Raw genomic sequence first — 14,816 nt, 5'->3', positions numbered from 1 at the left:
AATAACCCTACATGTTTCTGTGTTAAGCATTCCCCATTGACACTCGGAGGTTTCTGTTACATAACTGAACCCTCCTTACAGGAAATGAAAAAAATAACCAAATTTCTCACTAATTACTTGGATAGCAATAAGTGCTCAGAGAAATCTGCTCACTATTCAAAAAATGCTTCAGCATGAAGTAGAGTGATATGGGAAACATTATTCTTATATGTAACATATAGTAACTAAAGTGCTAAAAATGTGCTTATTTGTGGTGTTTCTGTCATGGTCCTGAAAAGCCTTCAGTTAATCCAAAATGCTGCAGCAAGAGTCCTGACAGGGGCCCTGCGACAGACTGGCGACCTGTCCAGGGTGTACCCCGCCTCTCGCCCTATGACAGCTGGGATAGGCTCCAGCGCCCCCCGCGACCCTGAAAAGGATAAGCGAAAGCGAATGGATGGATGGATGGAGTCCTGACAGGGACTAGAAAGAGAGAGCATATTTCTCCTGTTTTGGCTTCCCTTCATTGGCTTCCTGTTAAATCCAGAATTGAATTCAAAATCCTGCTCCTCACATGCAAGGTCTTAAATAATCAGGCCCCATCTTATCTTAATGACCTTGAAGTACCATATCACCCTATTAGAGCACTTCGCTCTCACTCTGCAGGCCTACTTGTTGTTCCTAGAGTATTTAAAAGTAGAATGGGAGGGAGAGCCTTCAGTTTTCAGGCCCCTCTTCTGTGGAACCAGCTTCCAGTTTGGATTCAGGAGACAGACACTATCTCTACTTTCAAGATTAGGCTTAAAACTTTCCTTTTTGCTAAAGCATATAGTTAGGGCTGGATCAGGTGACCCTGAATCCTCCCTTAGTTATGCTGCAATAGACGTAGGCTGCCGGGGGATTCCCATGATGCATTGAGTTTTTCCTTTCCAGTCACCTTTCTCACTCACTATGTATTAACAGACCTCTCTGCATTGAATCATATCTGTTATTAACCTCTGTCTCTCTTCCACAGCATGTCTTTTATCCTGTCTTCCTTCTCTCACCCCAACCGGTCGCAGCAGATGGTTCTGCCGGAGGTTTCTTCCTGTTAAAAGGGAGTTTTTCCTTCCCACTGTTGCCAAAGTGCTTGCTCATAGGGGGTCATATGATTGTTGGGTTTTTCTCTGTATCTATGAAGCGCCTTGAGGCGACTTATGTTGTGATTTGGCGCTATATAAATAAAATTGAATTGAATTGAATTGAATTGAGTCAGTGACCCAGTGTTTTGGATTTTGCATTGTTCGTTTTTATTCTTAGTCTTTGTTTTCATCTTGCTTCATGTATATTAGGATTTGATTTCTGTTTGGTATTTCTATCTCTTAGGTTTTGGTCCCTGTGCTCCTCATGTCTCTGGTCCCTGTACTCAGTGGTCCCTCTGTTTAGTGTCTGGTCGGTGTCTCTGTACCTGCCCCGGTCCCACCTTTCCTGTCTAGTTGTCCCTCTCCTTATGTTCCTGATGTATCAGTATCGTGAGTCTGTGTCTGTAAGTTCTGTCTGTGTGTTTCCTGTTTTACTTTAAAGGTCCGTGTCTCAGGTTAGTGTATTCTGTCTTGCTTCCCTTGTCTCGTCTTGGCCAATTAGATTCAGGTGTGTCTCCCTCCTGTGCGCCACTTCCTTGTTACTGAGTGTGTGTATTTAGTGTCCGTGTCTGCTCCTACTTGTCGTCACGTCGTACCCTCACCAAGCGGTGTGTCCTGTCTCCCTTGCCGGTTTAGCTTATGTTTGTGTCTCTCAGTTTAGTTCAGTTTGTGTCCAGCAATAAAGCTGTTAAAGCTCACATCTGCCCTTTTTGAGTCTGCATTTGGGTCCTCCATCCCTGCCTGCGTGCATACAGCCATGACAGTTTCTAATAGCTTATTCCTGTTTTTAATGAAATACAACAATGCTGAAGTCTTTGTTTATTTATTTTTTGTTGCCTGACATGCAGCTTCTCACAGGAAAGGACCCACAGAGAGGACAACTGCATTGAAGTTCCAGCCTTCAATCAACAGGCTGTAGCCAAAAGAAGCAAAGGTAATTGGAGAGTATGTATGCTGGGTGAGTAATGAGCTAACTGTACAGCGGTGCAGCAGAACAATCTTCAAAAACATAAAGCAATTTTTTAAAAAGGAATCTCAAAATTAAAACAGGAAATAACAGAAACAGAAACCCAAAACTATGACAGGCAGGGCAGCCAATTTTTGACTGCCATCTCATATGTGCAACAAGACTCGTGTGAGTCACACTTACTGATTTTTATTTTAGTGTAATGCCGAGCATTTCGTCAAATATTTGTCAAAAATCATAAACAAACATCTACATCATCTCTGTTTGTGCACAAAATTGTTTTTTGTTCACTTGTGTCCCAGCTTTTCTAAAGGGGAAACAAGTGTGACACAGAAACTGATAAAATTACATGCATGTCTGGTTCTAAATAAACTGTTTCTGCTCTTTTCTTTCTTAGTAGTATACCACTTTAGGGTTTCTAATAAAAAAGGATAGTTGAAAGCAAAATGGAAATTAATTTTCCCCATAACTGAGTAGACACGACTGACAAATCTGCTCTTAGTTCAACATATTTCTAAAGCTTGCACTTCAATAGCAGGGTATACAATTTTCTAAAGCCTCACACCAACCCACAAAGCCTTATCTTCATATCTCTTCCCGTAGGCTGTTAAAACAAGCGATCAGTCCTTGTCCTACTTTCTCTCAGTAATGTAGGTGGATGGAGAGAAAGGGGAACCAGACGATGCATCATAACTGCTGTTAAGAGAGAAGCTTTATGTCCCAAGAGTGGGCTAAAACATGCACCAAATAAATCAGGGACTCATTATGGAGTCCCTACAACCAAGAATCCCAGAGAGATTACAGCAGTGCTGTGCCAGATCTAACAGCTGACTACCTCACATACTGTGACTGATCCTCAGAGAGAAGTGTCAAGCCAATGGTACTCCACCACAAGAAGATAAAGTATAATTACTTGAACCACAGGCTTTAGGGGGCAATTTCGGTTCTGCCTCTATAGGACAAAAACACACAGATGGGATCAAGGCTCTCTGTGTCCTGTATAAATGTAAATGGGAGAACTCACACTGCTAAGTCACTGAGTCTCTCTGTAGTCAGTCTACCCCTGTAATCCAGTCAGAGTAACAGAATTCAAACCAGATTTCATGAAATTAGAAATGAGAAAATAGATTAAGCAATGAAATATTCAGGAGCAGCAGTCCTCCCATATCAGCAAATTGATTTCCAGGCTTAAATCACTCGGCCTACCTATGAGCACCGAACGTCCATCTCCAAGAGGGTAGCGTTGGTAGCGTGGCACAGCAAATGGTGGCAACTTGTGGAAGAGAGGCTGCAGTAGCGGCTCCAGTCTAGAAGCTGAAGGATCCGAGGGGTAAAACAGGTTGAAAATCTGAGAGCAGGCTGGACGAAGCTGGCTCACTGAGGGTCAGAAAACACAAATGACAAGCATGACCATAAGAAAGGATTTCAACCTGAGTCAAGCGAGCCCTTTGGATAAGTGAAGTGATAAAAGCAAAGTGAAAATCAGTTCACCCTAACCCAGTGTAAACTGTTACAACGTTTTCATAGAAAAACAACATATTGATTGTATTAAATTTAAAACTACAGTACTTAAATACATGTTTTGCATCATTTCTCCTTCTTACCCTGAACAGCGGGCAGCACAGTGCGTCTCATGGCCAACACTAGGCCCAGCGGGCAGCCCAGCAGGAAGCAGTCCGATACCTCAAAGTCAAATCTGCCTGGGTTCAACACCAGACTAGTACTACTGCCGCCACGCACCTCCGTTCCCTCCTTCATCAAACTGGAAGTTTAAAAAACACAGACATAATATACATCATTCATACAGGCAACTCACATTTAACATAATTCAGTACAAGACAAAAATATAATTAGAGTTCTGACATCTAGGATCTGAATACGCAGAAACTGGGGAGCGATGAGTAAACATCCCCCCGGCGCTTAATGCTAAATGCTCGGTTGGTGGAAGGGGTTGAAACAGCAAACAGTGATGGAGCAGCACCGACATCTCAGAGGGGGAGTTGGGAAATTTATAGCTTGAATGGGTCGCCAAATTGGGAGCGAGCGTTTGTTATACCACTCGAAAACAGAAAGACATGTTACATGTGAATGATGTAGTGCGGCCCAATTTGTCTGCCTGATTTAGCTCCATCAACACCACCAAGCTTTTTTCCCCTACTAACTGGTTCCATGGTCTAAGAGTCCAAAGGTGTACAGTGTATGCCCTTCTCTCACCTGTAGTTTTTCCATTTCCCTCTCTTTCCTCTGTCTTTCTGCACATACCTCCATTTATAGGTGTTTGTTTCTGATCTCTGGCTACTTGCCTGAATAATCAAACATGCTCAGTGCTTATTCTCATACAGAGAATAAATAAGAAAAATGTCATTCAAAGTTTCCCTTTAAAGTACACACTTGTATTTTATATAGAGGACTTATAAGACTCATGTATTTTATATTTCTATGCTTTTTTCTCATAAAACATACTGTTCACTGTATCCACACATATCCAGGACACTTTTACGAGTGCTTACAAGCCTTTAATCCCTTTAAAAATTGCAAAAAAAAAACCTATATTTACTATGACATGTTTCTATTTCTTTTGGGTTTGTGTGTAGGGGGGTTTCTTGCCCTTCCTCAGATGCAGGGCAGATGGTCCCCCTTTCCAAAGCCTGAGGCTCCTTCCTATTAAAAGAGAGTTTACTGCCTACTGTCAGCAAATGTCCCGCTCAAAGGGAATTGTTGTATCTAAATTAATATAAGGTCTCCGCCTCAATACGTAAAGTGCCCTGAGATGACTTTTCCTGTTATTTGGTTCCAAAATAAATTGAGCTAAATTGAATCACCATGCTATCTTCACGCTCACATGCACTAATTCACAAGCTCTTCTTTGGCAAAAAATGTTACTGAATTAAGATAGTGCTCATGATTCACAGTAGCTAAATGGAAAATGTTATTAAATGGACAAAAATACACAGTCCATCACTGGTGTGTACATAACATTCAAACAAACGCTTCACCCTCTTAACATAGATTAAGGTACATTCATCACTTTTAACATCTCTGCTTTCCATGAAAAATATGAGCAAATTAATACAAAAAGATCATTTTAATACAGATTTCTGGCGTGTGTGTGCAGGATTCAGCTAACATGATGACAAAAGCTGGCAGTGTAGCAGGGTTATATGTGCAATAAGACAACTTAAATGAAAGTAGAGGTAATCCAAAATCTCTTATGGTGAACAGTTGAATGTTGGAGCAGTTGACTTGTGATCCTTTTTCTTTGTCCACATTCAAATGTAGGCTTGCATGTTTTAACATTCTGGGGTTGTTGCAAGCCCTGGGCCTAAATGACTCAGCCAGAGCAGCTTTTCACCCGGTCTTCACAGTCTGCATCACACTGACAGTTGTTTGAACAGCCGAGTTGGTCTCAGACAGAACCCACTGCTGCTGAATGACGAGATCCATTTGCTTACCAGCAAGCCAACATTTCCCATCAAGTCCTACACAAAGAGGACGGATTAGCCAACAGTCTCCAGCCATCCTTAAAAGCCAAATCAATAGTGCTTTGATTGCTTTCTGATTCTATTTTTAGCTTTTGTCTTCACACACACGTGCGCGCACGCACACACACACACTTGACTTCATTCACAAACAATACACACAAATCTGTATTTACCTGAATTTGCTAATATAAATTCAAACTGCCTTGCAAACATCTGGACACAAAGCATGCCCGTCTTAAATGTAAATGCATCACTCAGCTAAATGAACTCTATATTACTGCATATCCTAAAAATCTGTAAAATAATTAATGGTACTGAAAAACTAATTAATAGCCATACTTGCTGGATATCATGACTTCCATTCAAATTGTTTGCCATGTGCAGTGAGTTTATTGCTTTTATTCTTCCTCCCCTCACCAGCAACCAGTCGCGTCAGATGGCCGTCCCTCCCTGAGCCTGGTTCTGCTGGAGGTTTCTTCCCGTTAAAAGGGAATTTTTCCTTCCCACTGTTGCCAAAGTGCTTGTTGATAAGGGGTCATATGAATGTTGGGTTTTTGTCTGTATGTATTATCGTAAGGTCGGCCTTACAATATAAAGCGCCTTGAGGCGATTGTTGTTGTGATGTGGTGCTGTATAAATAAAACTGAATTGAATTGAATCCATGTTACAACTCTAGGCAAACGTAAGAGATGGAGTGTGGCAGTTTGCAAAGAGATTTCAATGATCAGTGGGCCTAAAGATGAAACGTGCAAATTCATTGAAACGTTTTGTGCGAATTTCTAACATTTCTGCACACACATTAGTGAACTACACCACATCCACATCTTCACTTTGTCTTTGTTTGCAAGAAAATTCATTGCTACAGAAAATAATTCCTGAAAATTAAAAGAAAGCACTCTTGTTTGTGTGTGATTCATTGAGAATTGTTTACACAGTAGAGGTACCCTTGGGATTTGGATGACTAAAACACTGAATATATATTGTTTAAATACATTTTCATGTTAAATTTATTTCTGCTGTCCATAAGATGCTGGAGTGTGCTATAGCTCAATGAGTGTTATTTGGCCCTGTTTTTATAGGAAGTGAAACATTGTTTTTGTTGTTTAGTGGCTGTCCCATTATTTTTTTTAAGATAAATCTGACACACATCACATTTGTGGTGGTGTTTTTGTGTGAATGGTTGACATTTTATGAGACCTAATGAGTAATGAACGCATGCTGTGTCATTACTGTACTAAACAGATCTGACACTGATGCCTCCACATCAAGCTAAAGCACCTCTGATTCTGTGATGGGCTAGCCAGCCATTCTCCAAGCAATCTTCACATAATCTCATCTTTTTCTGAGTAGTTTGAATAAATAAGATTTACATATGTTAACAATGTGTTTTGGTGCTTTTTTGTTGGAAATTGTGTCTGTCTACATATCATTGAAACTGATCCAAACAAACAGATACATCTATGGTAAAATGAATGGTAAGCATAGCACACCCTCCTGGATTTCCACGTGAGAAATGTCGTGATCATTTGTGCATTATCTCAAGGGCAATTTTTAGTCTGGAATATTGCAAACTACAGGGTGAGAGCCATCAAAAGGGCAATTCTCAATTGAGGAATAATGTCCATGCAAGAGGAGATTTAATAAGCCCTCATGATGACTGTAGGGGGAAAAAAGGCAGACCCAGGCGAGGAGCTTAATCAGGAGTGTAGAAGCAAAAAGTGAGAAGGGGCATTGATGTGAACTATGTGGCATAACTGTGAATTGATGAGATCCTATTTTCAGTGTGTCTGCTTAATGGTGTAAGCCTAGTAGAGCATTTGGGGCGATCGTGGCTCAAGAGTTGGGAGTTCGCCTTGTAATCGGAAGGTTGCCGGTTCGAGCCCCGGCTTGGACAGTCTCGTCGTTGTGTCCTTGGGCAAGACACTTCACCCGTTGCCTACTGGTGGTGGTCAGAGGGCCCGGTGGCGCCAGTGTCCGGCAGCCTCGCCTCTGTCAGTGCGCCCCAGGGTGGCTGTGGCTACAATGTAGCTTGCCATCACCAGTGTGTGAATGTGTGTGTGAATGGGTGGATGACTGGATATGTAAAGCGCTTTGGGGTCCTTAGGGACTAGTAAAGCGCTATATAAATACAGGCCATTTTAGAGCATGTGATATGCAATGGGAACACTGGTTGCTTGAACTAAGTCAACATGGCAGTCGTTCCCCCTTCAGGCCCCAGTCATATTCACCCGCAGTTCTCAGTCTCCATCACAAACTGGCTGGCAGAGGTACAAACAGGCTATTTATAGTCCAGCAGACTATAGACAGGTAGAGAGGATGTGCAGTCAAGCTGTAAATATTGATACAGAACAGGGGTGACACAGGGCAAAGTATTCCAGACAAACCTGGAAGAGGGCCAGCACACAACATCTGGTTAATCATATAAAGCTGTAACATTGCTGATCAACAATGGCTGCCCAGCAGATACAGATGTTGAACAATGAATAAAATTATCTTTTATGGTGTATTATTTTTAATATCACAATATTGATGAATGTTATGAAAACAAATAAAGAAAACTAGGGATTAAATGGCTAATGGATAGAAAAAATGATGCAAAAGAAAACAGCAAGTCAAAAAGGGCCTGTCCATTTTCAATATTACCCACAATCTAATACTAATAGATACTATCTTAAAAAAACACTTGGTTTCACTTTATTAAAGACACTTAATTTCTTTAGTTGTGGGTTAAGTTCTTTTATCCTGTTTCACCTGGAGAAAAAGTTGTGCTGGCCAGTGGACGAGGTGTCTCCATCATAAGAGTCGCTCTGTTTACGGCTGAGTGGTGGGCCGCCCTGGCCTTCGTTGGGAGCGGAGATGTCAATGTTGCTTTTGCTCAGCCTCTTGCTAGAGCTCAAACCCGAGCTGGACTCCCCCAGCAGGCCTGAGTTATCCTGAGAAAAACATGCAACCTACTATAAGACCTCAAGTCACGACAGTGGTTACACCCCAGAAATTACACATAACATGATGGGACTTGATCTGTTTTCCCAGGTGAACAGTTAAATGGAGGAGGAGAAAACTGTCTGCAAGAGTGAGTCTATTAGATGTGAGGGGATCTTAATGGAAAAATAGGGCTGAGAGGAGGGAGGGAGTACAAGGCTGGGATCATGCAAGGCGTAGAACAGGGAAATAACAAGCTGCTTCAGGATGGCAGTTCGGCACAAATGTCATGATGAATATGTTACATGTACACTGCAGGAACTCTAGTCCTCAGGAATATTCAGATCTCCTTGAAATCCAGCATGGAGTACAAATTGTGACCCAAATGTATGACGAAGGCCCAGGTATGTAATTTTGATGTTTATTATCATACATGTCCAGAAAGTGTTTTGTTTCATTAGACGGTAATAGTCTTCCCTCTGCATCATCAGTGTCTGTGTCCCTACCTTCAGGCTCTCAGTGCTATTGTTCCTGCTGCTGTTGTTGGGGCTGCCAGGCCTCTGGTGGTTGCTGAAGCACAAGGCGTCAAAGCACAGAACACCACCCACACAGTCGCCCATCAGGCAAACCTGCACAGAAAATATATGATATAGAGACCCACTACATGAGATTCACTCAGTGATAGTAGAACTGGAGCAATGAATTTAGAAAACAACATATGTTACTGGAACTAGAGGGCATGACGCTGACTTTGTCTTAGTTTCTTATTGTATGCAAACAGAATATTGTAGGTACCACAAAATAACTGCCACAGTATGCCATTAGTAAAAGTTAGTATGCAAGGAATTTTAGTGTTTTGTAATTATGTAGTACATTTATCAGTGGACAGCAATAATAAATGTTGTTATGATAAAAAATAGCAGGTAAAAGCTAATAAAATAAAAATTTAAAAAAGTTGCTGTACAGCATTATTCTGCAGCTGTTTCACTTCTGTGAGCAACTCCTCAATTTCCCTTGGGTATTGCATTGCCCAAATATTTTTTATGGAGAAAACATTTCCAAGAAAAGCATTCTCAAAGATACAGTTTATGCAATAATTAGAGGCCCCTCCAAGTTATAATTCTCACTCAGGTATATTGGGAATTTGGACAACTAGAATGTCTCCAGTTACATTAGTTTGTTTCAGTTCTGCTAGTCTTTCATTTCCTGCTTTACTTTCTTGCATAGTTGTCTCTGGTTAGTTGTGTCTTGTTTTGAGTTCACAACCTCACTTGCTTCACTGTCTAGATTAAGCTTGCCTGACTCTCATCGCCCTCCTGTTTCCTGTTCTCTGATTACCTCATATGTACATGTAGGCTTATCCTCCTCCATTATTATCTTAGGGTTTGTTTGCATCTCTCTGTATTATTTTTTGAATTCAGTTTCTGTTAGTCTGCCTTTGGTCTTGTATTTTAGGATCTGTCTGCCAATAAATAGGTTTTTGCTAATCGGGCTGCCATGAAGTCCTTTTGTCAGCAAATTGGTTAGTTTATGTACTCCCAGTCAAAAATCTGGACACACTTTGAATTTGTTTTTCTTTTTGTTTTGTTTTTTGTGTGAGTTTAGGTAATACGTCTTTTTTTTCTTGTCAATTAACCAGTATTTAGGCAATTCTGTGACTACAAAAGTAGCATCTGGCTCAGCAGCAAGCAGTAATACTTGTCACACAAATATCCTTGCACTTTCCTTCTGTATCACTGAATACATCAGTTTTACCAATGCTTGTTTTCAGTGTCTTTTGGAGTTGAAGACATTGCAATTAGTCTGCAGAATTAAACTGAACACATCAATTTATATTATTTTATTTTCGCATCAGTCTAATGATGTTAAAAATATGCAGTGTTGGAACTTGGTAATTACAACAATAGTAATTACTAGGAGAGAAAATGCTGAGAAAGGATGCCGGGCAGTTTTAGACATAAAGCAGGAGTAGAATAAATTATGAGCTTAAACACAACATCAACAAGCATACAGCATACAGTATTGACACACACACACAAATCAAAGATTAACAGGCACTGACATCACTATCTTTATCATAATGGTCCTTGCACTGTTTTGAGGATACTGACTGTTAATGTAGATGGCATTGCCCATTAGCTACATGTATTTACTATTTGTCATGCACCATAAAGTCCTGAGCATTTTCAATTTTTTACCATATAGTGCTTGAAGAACCGAATTGTAACTACATTTAAAATAGTTCACATATTTGGCATTTAAGGGCCCAAATCCAGTGTGTGAATTCAGGTCCACTGTGAACAGCATTCTCACAGATTATTTCCCCATTATGAGATACAGCCCATGACTAAGAGCCTTGTAAGTTGTTATGTAGAACTAAAAGAGGAAATGTGGTCCAATAAACATTCAAGATCTGGTGCTCTCTGAGGGTCTGAGCACCCACAGTTTCCACACATTAGAAAGCCCACTCAAAAGCAATCTTTGCTCCATTGACTTCCATTAAATGGCCTAAAGCCCATTACTAAATGATGAGAGACAAGAGAGTAGCAGTTCCCCTCGCCTCTCAACGCTTTTCTAAATAGAAGAAGGCACTACAGACCTGACCGCTGAACCCTTGACCGTCTTCTGACTGCAGGAAACTGCGATAGACTTGGTTGGCCCGGTCAATGATGGTCGCCACAGCATCCTGGTAGCGTGGAGAGACAATGGCGAGGAGGGGAAGGGCAGCAAGAGGCAGGTGGTCTACGCTGCTGGACACACAGCTCTCATCATAGCTGTACGGGTTGAGACTGGAGGGGGTGATGGTAGGAGGACAGGAGGGAAGAGTTTAAAGAGGAATAGATGGATGAAGAGCAAGAAGGAAGATTTCATAATTATTTCATACCTTAAAAGGTTTTTTTTACCACTTCGTAAAACACCGGCGCAATGGATTTTTTAATGTAGAGAACCACTTTTTTTTCTGAGGTTTTGATGTTTGGGGGAGGCCTGAAAAAAAATCAAGACTGATGAAGTCTTTTGGAGCTCAGTGACCTGTCTTCTATTTGTCACTGTTTGTTTCTACTTCATGACGGGCCTCAAGGACAGCCTAGCTGATTTTTGATAGCTTGAACACAACTTAGTTTTGTCTTATCTGGACTATAGATATAGGAGAGGGTATACAAATAATTTATATACACTGTAGGGATTGGATGAAGATGCTTCTTATAACAGCTGTGCTTATCTCCTTGTCATGTAAAAATAAATGAACAAAAAAGATTAAAAAACAAAGAAGTTAACGATGTCTAAAATCAAAGCATCATCAAGAAAAGTTCCTCCAGTGTTATGTGATTATTCCACATCCATTCATGGCACACGATATCTGAATTTAGCCCAGGTTTTTCCACAAAGCTTGTGTAGGCATAAATGCATTTGTGTGTGGTTATGTGTTTGTGTAGGCAGGCAAGGTGAGAGGTAGAAGAATCTCTAGAAATAAAAATTATGTAAACAAGCAGCTACAGCAATGAGAGCAGAGTGTGCATTTTTACTGAGCGTGCATGCGTGCACACAGATCAGACGGAACACTTTTTGTGACAGCGTGGGGAAACAGTAAAAGATGGCATTGCCCTGCACTGTCTCCTTGAGCTGCACTTCTGCCACCATCCATCAGCTGCTCTGATTACAGAAAGAACCACCAATGCCACACCAAGGCTGAAATTCCATCAGCAACCACTGATAATTCACAGAAGTTTAAGTTGTGTTTTTTTTTTCTTTTTAAGTTTTCATTACATTTTTGACAACAGTTTTTGGGTACATGCAATTGCTCTACTGAGATACGAGTATCAATTATAATGTTATCACTGTTTAATCCAGCCACTACAGATTTTCGGTCCTGTAAATCGGTAAACAGTTTTTTACAAGCTTTGACACACATCTGTGATATATTTAGCTTTACGCTCCCATGATGTCTGCATATTTTATTTGGCAGACTTTTACACCAGATGTCCTTCTACAACCATGCCCAGTTTCAAACCAGGGATCTTTCACGTGTTAACAGTTACACTAGCTTACTTAACTATTTTATTTAAGATTTATATAGAGAAATTTAGCTCTTTGTAACTCAGCTTGAAAGCAGGCTTGAAACTCATACACTGAATTTATAAGATAAATGCTTAATTTAACATTGGTTTACGTTATTGTGCAGTTTTTGGACAATTAATCAAAAATGAACACACATAGTAGGCTGGATTTGTGTATGGTATTATGGACTGAATGGGTGAATTCTGATATGCAGTTCAAACTGTACATCAGGATGTTGAAATATTATTTAAGTGACGTTAAACATGGCATGGTTTCTGGTGCCAGACAGGCTCGACAGAGTATTTCAGAAACTGATGATGGACTGGGATTTTCTTGCACAACCATCTCCAGGGTTTAAAGAGATCCAAAAAAGAGAAAATACTCAGTAATTGGCAGGAAAAAATACCTTTTTGATGACAGAGGTCAGAGGAGAATGGCCACACTGGTTTGAGCTAATGGGACAGAAAAAGTAACTCACATAACCACTACAACAAAGGTATGTCCATGTTCTGGTGGCTTCTTCCAGCAGGATAATGCACCATGATAAAAAAAAAAAACCCCTCTAATAATATCAAACTGCTTCCTTGAATATGATATATATATCATATGAATATGATATGTATATAGTAAACCGATCTCAATCCACCTATCCACCTATCTATTGGATGTGCAGCTGACAAATCTGCAGCATCATGTCAATATGGACCAAAATCCCTGAGGACTGTTTCCAGTACCTCATTGAATCTGTCACAAAGACTTACAGCAGATCTGAAGACAAAAGGAAGTATAATCCAGTACTAGGAAGCTGTTCCTAATAAAGTGTTGGGTGCGTGTATCTGCAGCAAGAGCAATCCATGTAAGTCCTGGGCTTCCAGCAACACAGCATTCAGCTGTCAGCCAGTCACATATACAGTGGATAAAGCCACCTCCACAATTCTCATTGTCACATCAAGCACACTTATTCAGCTTGATTTTAAAAGAGAAACTTTGTCGGTAAATTGGTTTGCTTGTTGCAAAAATCCCTTCATTCTTTGCTCATAAAGCCGCATAGAAAATGCACACAACACAAGAGTTTCACAAGAAAAACCACAGATGTGCCCCTGATTGGTGTTGAAATGCCCCCTGTTGAGCCCTTTCTCCTTATTTGGCAAGTCAAGTTCACATTAAGTCATTTTAAGTTCACATTAAATATCGAGTAGGCACAGCTGAGAAAAAAAGAGGAATATGAGAGGAACAACAATGACTTCAGAATCACCTCTGTGATGGATCGGGGGAATTATGTGTTGCAAACTAAGAATATTTAAATCAAATAAAACCAGTATATTTGTATATGTAGTAAACCAGATTTGTTTCTTAGCTTAACTCCTACTCCTCCTAGCTACATGACAAAATATGCATACAGCTTTTATTGTTATTGAGAACTCTGGCGTGCTCTTATTTAGATGCACAAGGTAAACAAATTAAAAATTCAATGCATTTCGATAAAAATGGAAGTTCTTGTTTTTCATGAAAAGTTGAAAACATCTAATCGGTGAGTAGAAGATGAAACCAGAAAAGAAGTGTATCTTCCTGCCTGATATTCAGCAACTGACCAGAGTTGCCACACACATTGAAATGTCTGCAAACTATGACTGCTAACAGTTCACACAATATAATTGCCATGTTTGAACTTATATATATTATAACTCAAAGAAGAGTAGTTTGTCAGATTTTAAAGAGTTCCACAAAACACTACACATCTTCCAAATTCATGCCCAACAACAATATTGCTGAGTAGATGTACAGAAAAATGTGACAGTGCTGTGTGAAGGAAAGTGACTGGAGTTGTCAGGGGTTTTCTTTCTTACAATTCTAAGTTATAGAACTAAATCAGTGCTTGTGTGTTTCACCTGTTATGTTTCCAGAAGTTTTGCTAATAGCACTTTTCCACTCTGATGTGTAACTGACAGCAGATCTTCTAAGACTATTCACCCTGCAGTGTATGAACTCTGCTCTTAGGGCAGCTTTCTGAGAGTGTTTCAACACCTCAAGCTGCTTTCATGCAGATTGTAAAAAAAAGAGAGAGAGAGAGAAAGAGAGAGAATGACAGAGGGGGAAAAAAAGAAAGAAATCCTTTGTAATGTATTCGCTGTTGCTGGAACGGTGCAGCTATCCGCATAACAACAGTGTCACTCCCTCTACAGCGGCCGCTGTGAAATATTCAGTTCAGGCAACTGCAGCACAGAAATGTCAGGATATTACTCAGGAGCAAGGCTTGTTGTGCAAAAACAGAAGAAGTAGAAGAAGAGC

General features: G+C 40.3%; 1 protein-coding gene across 3 annotated transcripts in view; it reads right to left on the bottom strand.

Moving 5' to 3' along the window:
* pitpnm3 (PITPNM family member 3) overlaps positions 1-14,816 on the bottom strand; it is a 111,514-nt gene that overhangs the window by 24,281 nt on the left and 72,417 nt on the right. For all 3 annotated transcript variants that reach the window (XM_026191489.2, XM_026191492.2, XM_026191491.2), the window contains exons 6-10: positions 11,071-11,260; positions 8,978-9,100; positions 8,301-8,482; positions 3,672-3,829; positions 3,274-3,444 (exon numbers count right to left, since the gene is read on the bottom strand). In XM_026191489.2, the coding sequence (XP_026047274.1) occupies positions 3,274-3,444; positions 3,672-3,829; positions 8,301-8,482; positions 8,978-9,100; positions 11,071-11,260 (824 nt within the window). The remainder of the gene's footprint in view (positions 1-3,273; positions 3,445-3,671; positions 3,830-8,300; positions 8,483-8,977; positions 9,101-11,070; positions 11,261-14,816) is intronic.

The sequence above is a fragment of the Astatotilapia calliptera genome, chromosome 14, assembly GCF_964374335.1.
Source record: "Astatotilapia calliptera chromosome 14, fAstCal68.1, whole genome shotgun sequence".
Classification (NCBI taxonomy): domain Eukaryota; kingdom Metazoa; phylum Chordata; class Actinopteri; order Cichliformes; family Cichlidae; genus Astatotilapia; species Astatotilapia calliptera.
This window is presented reverse-complemented; position numbering and strand designations above follow the sequence as displayed.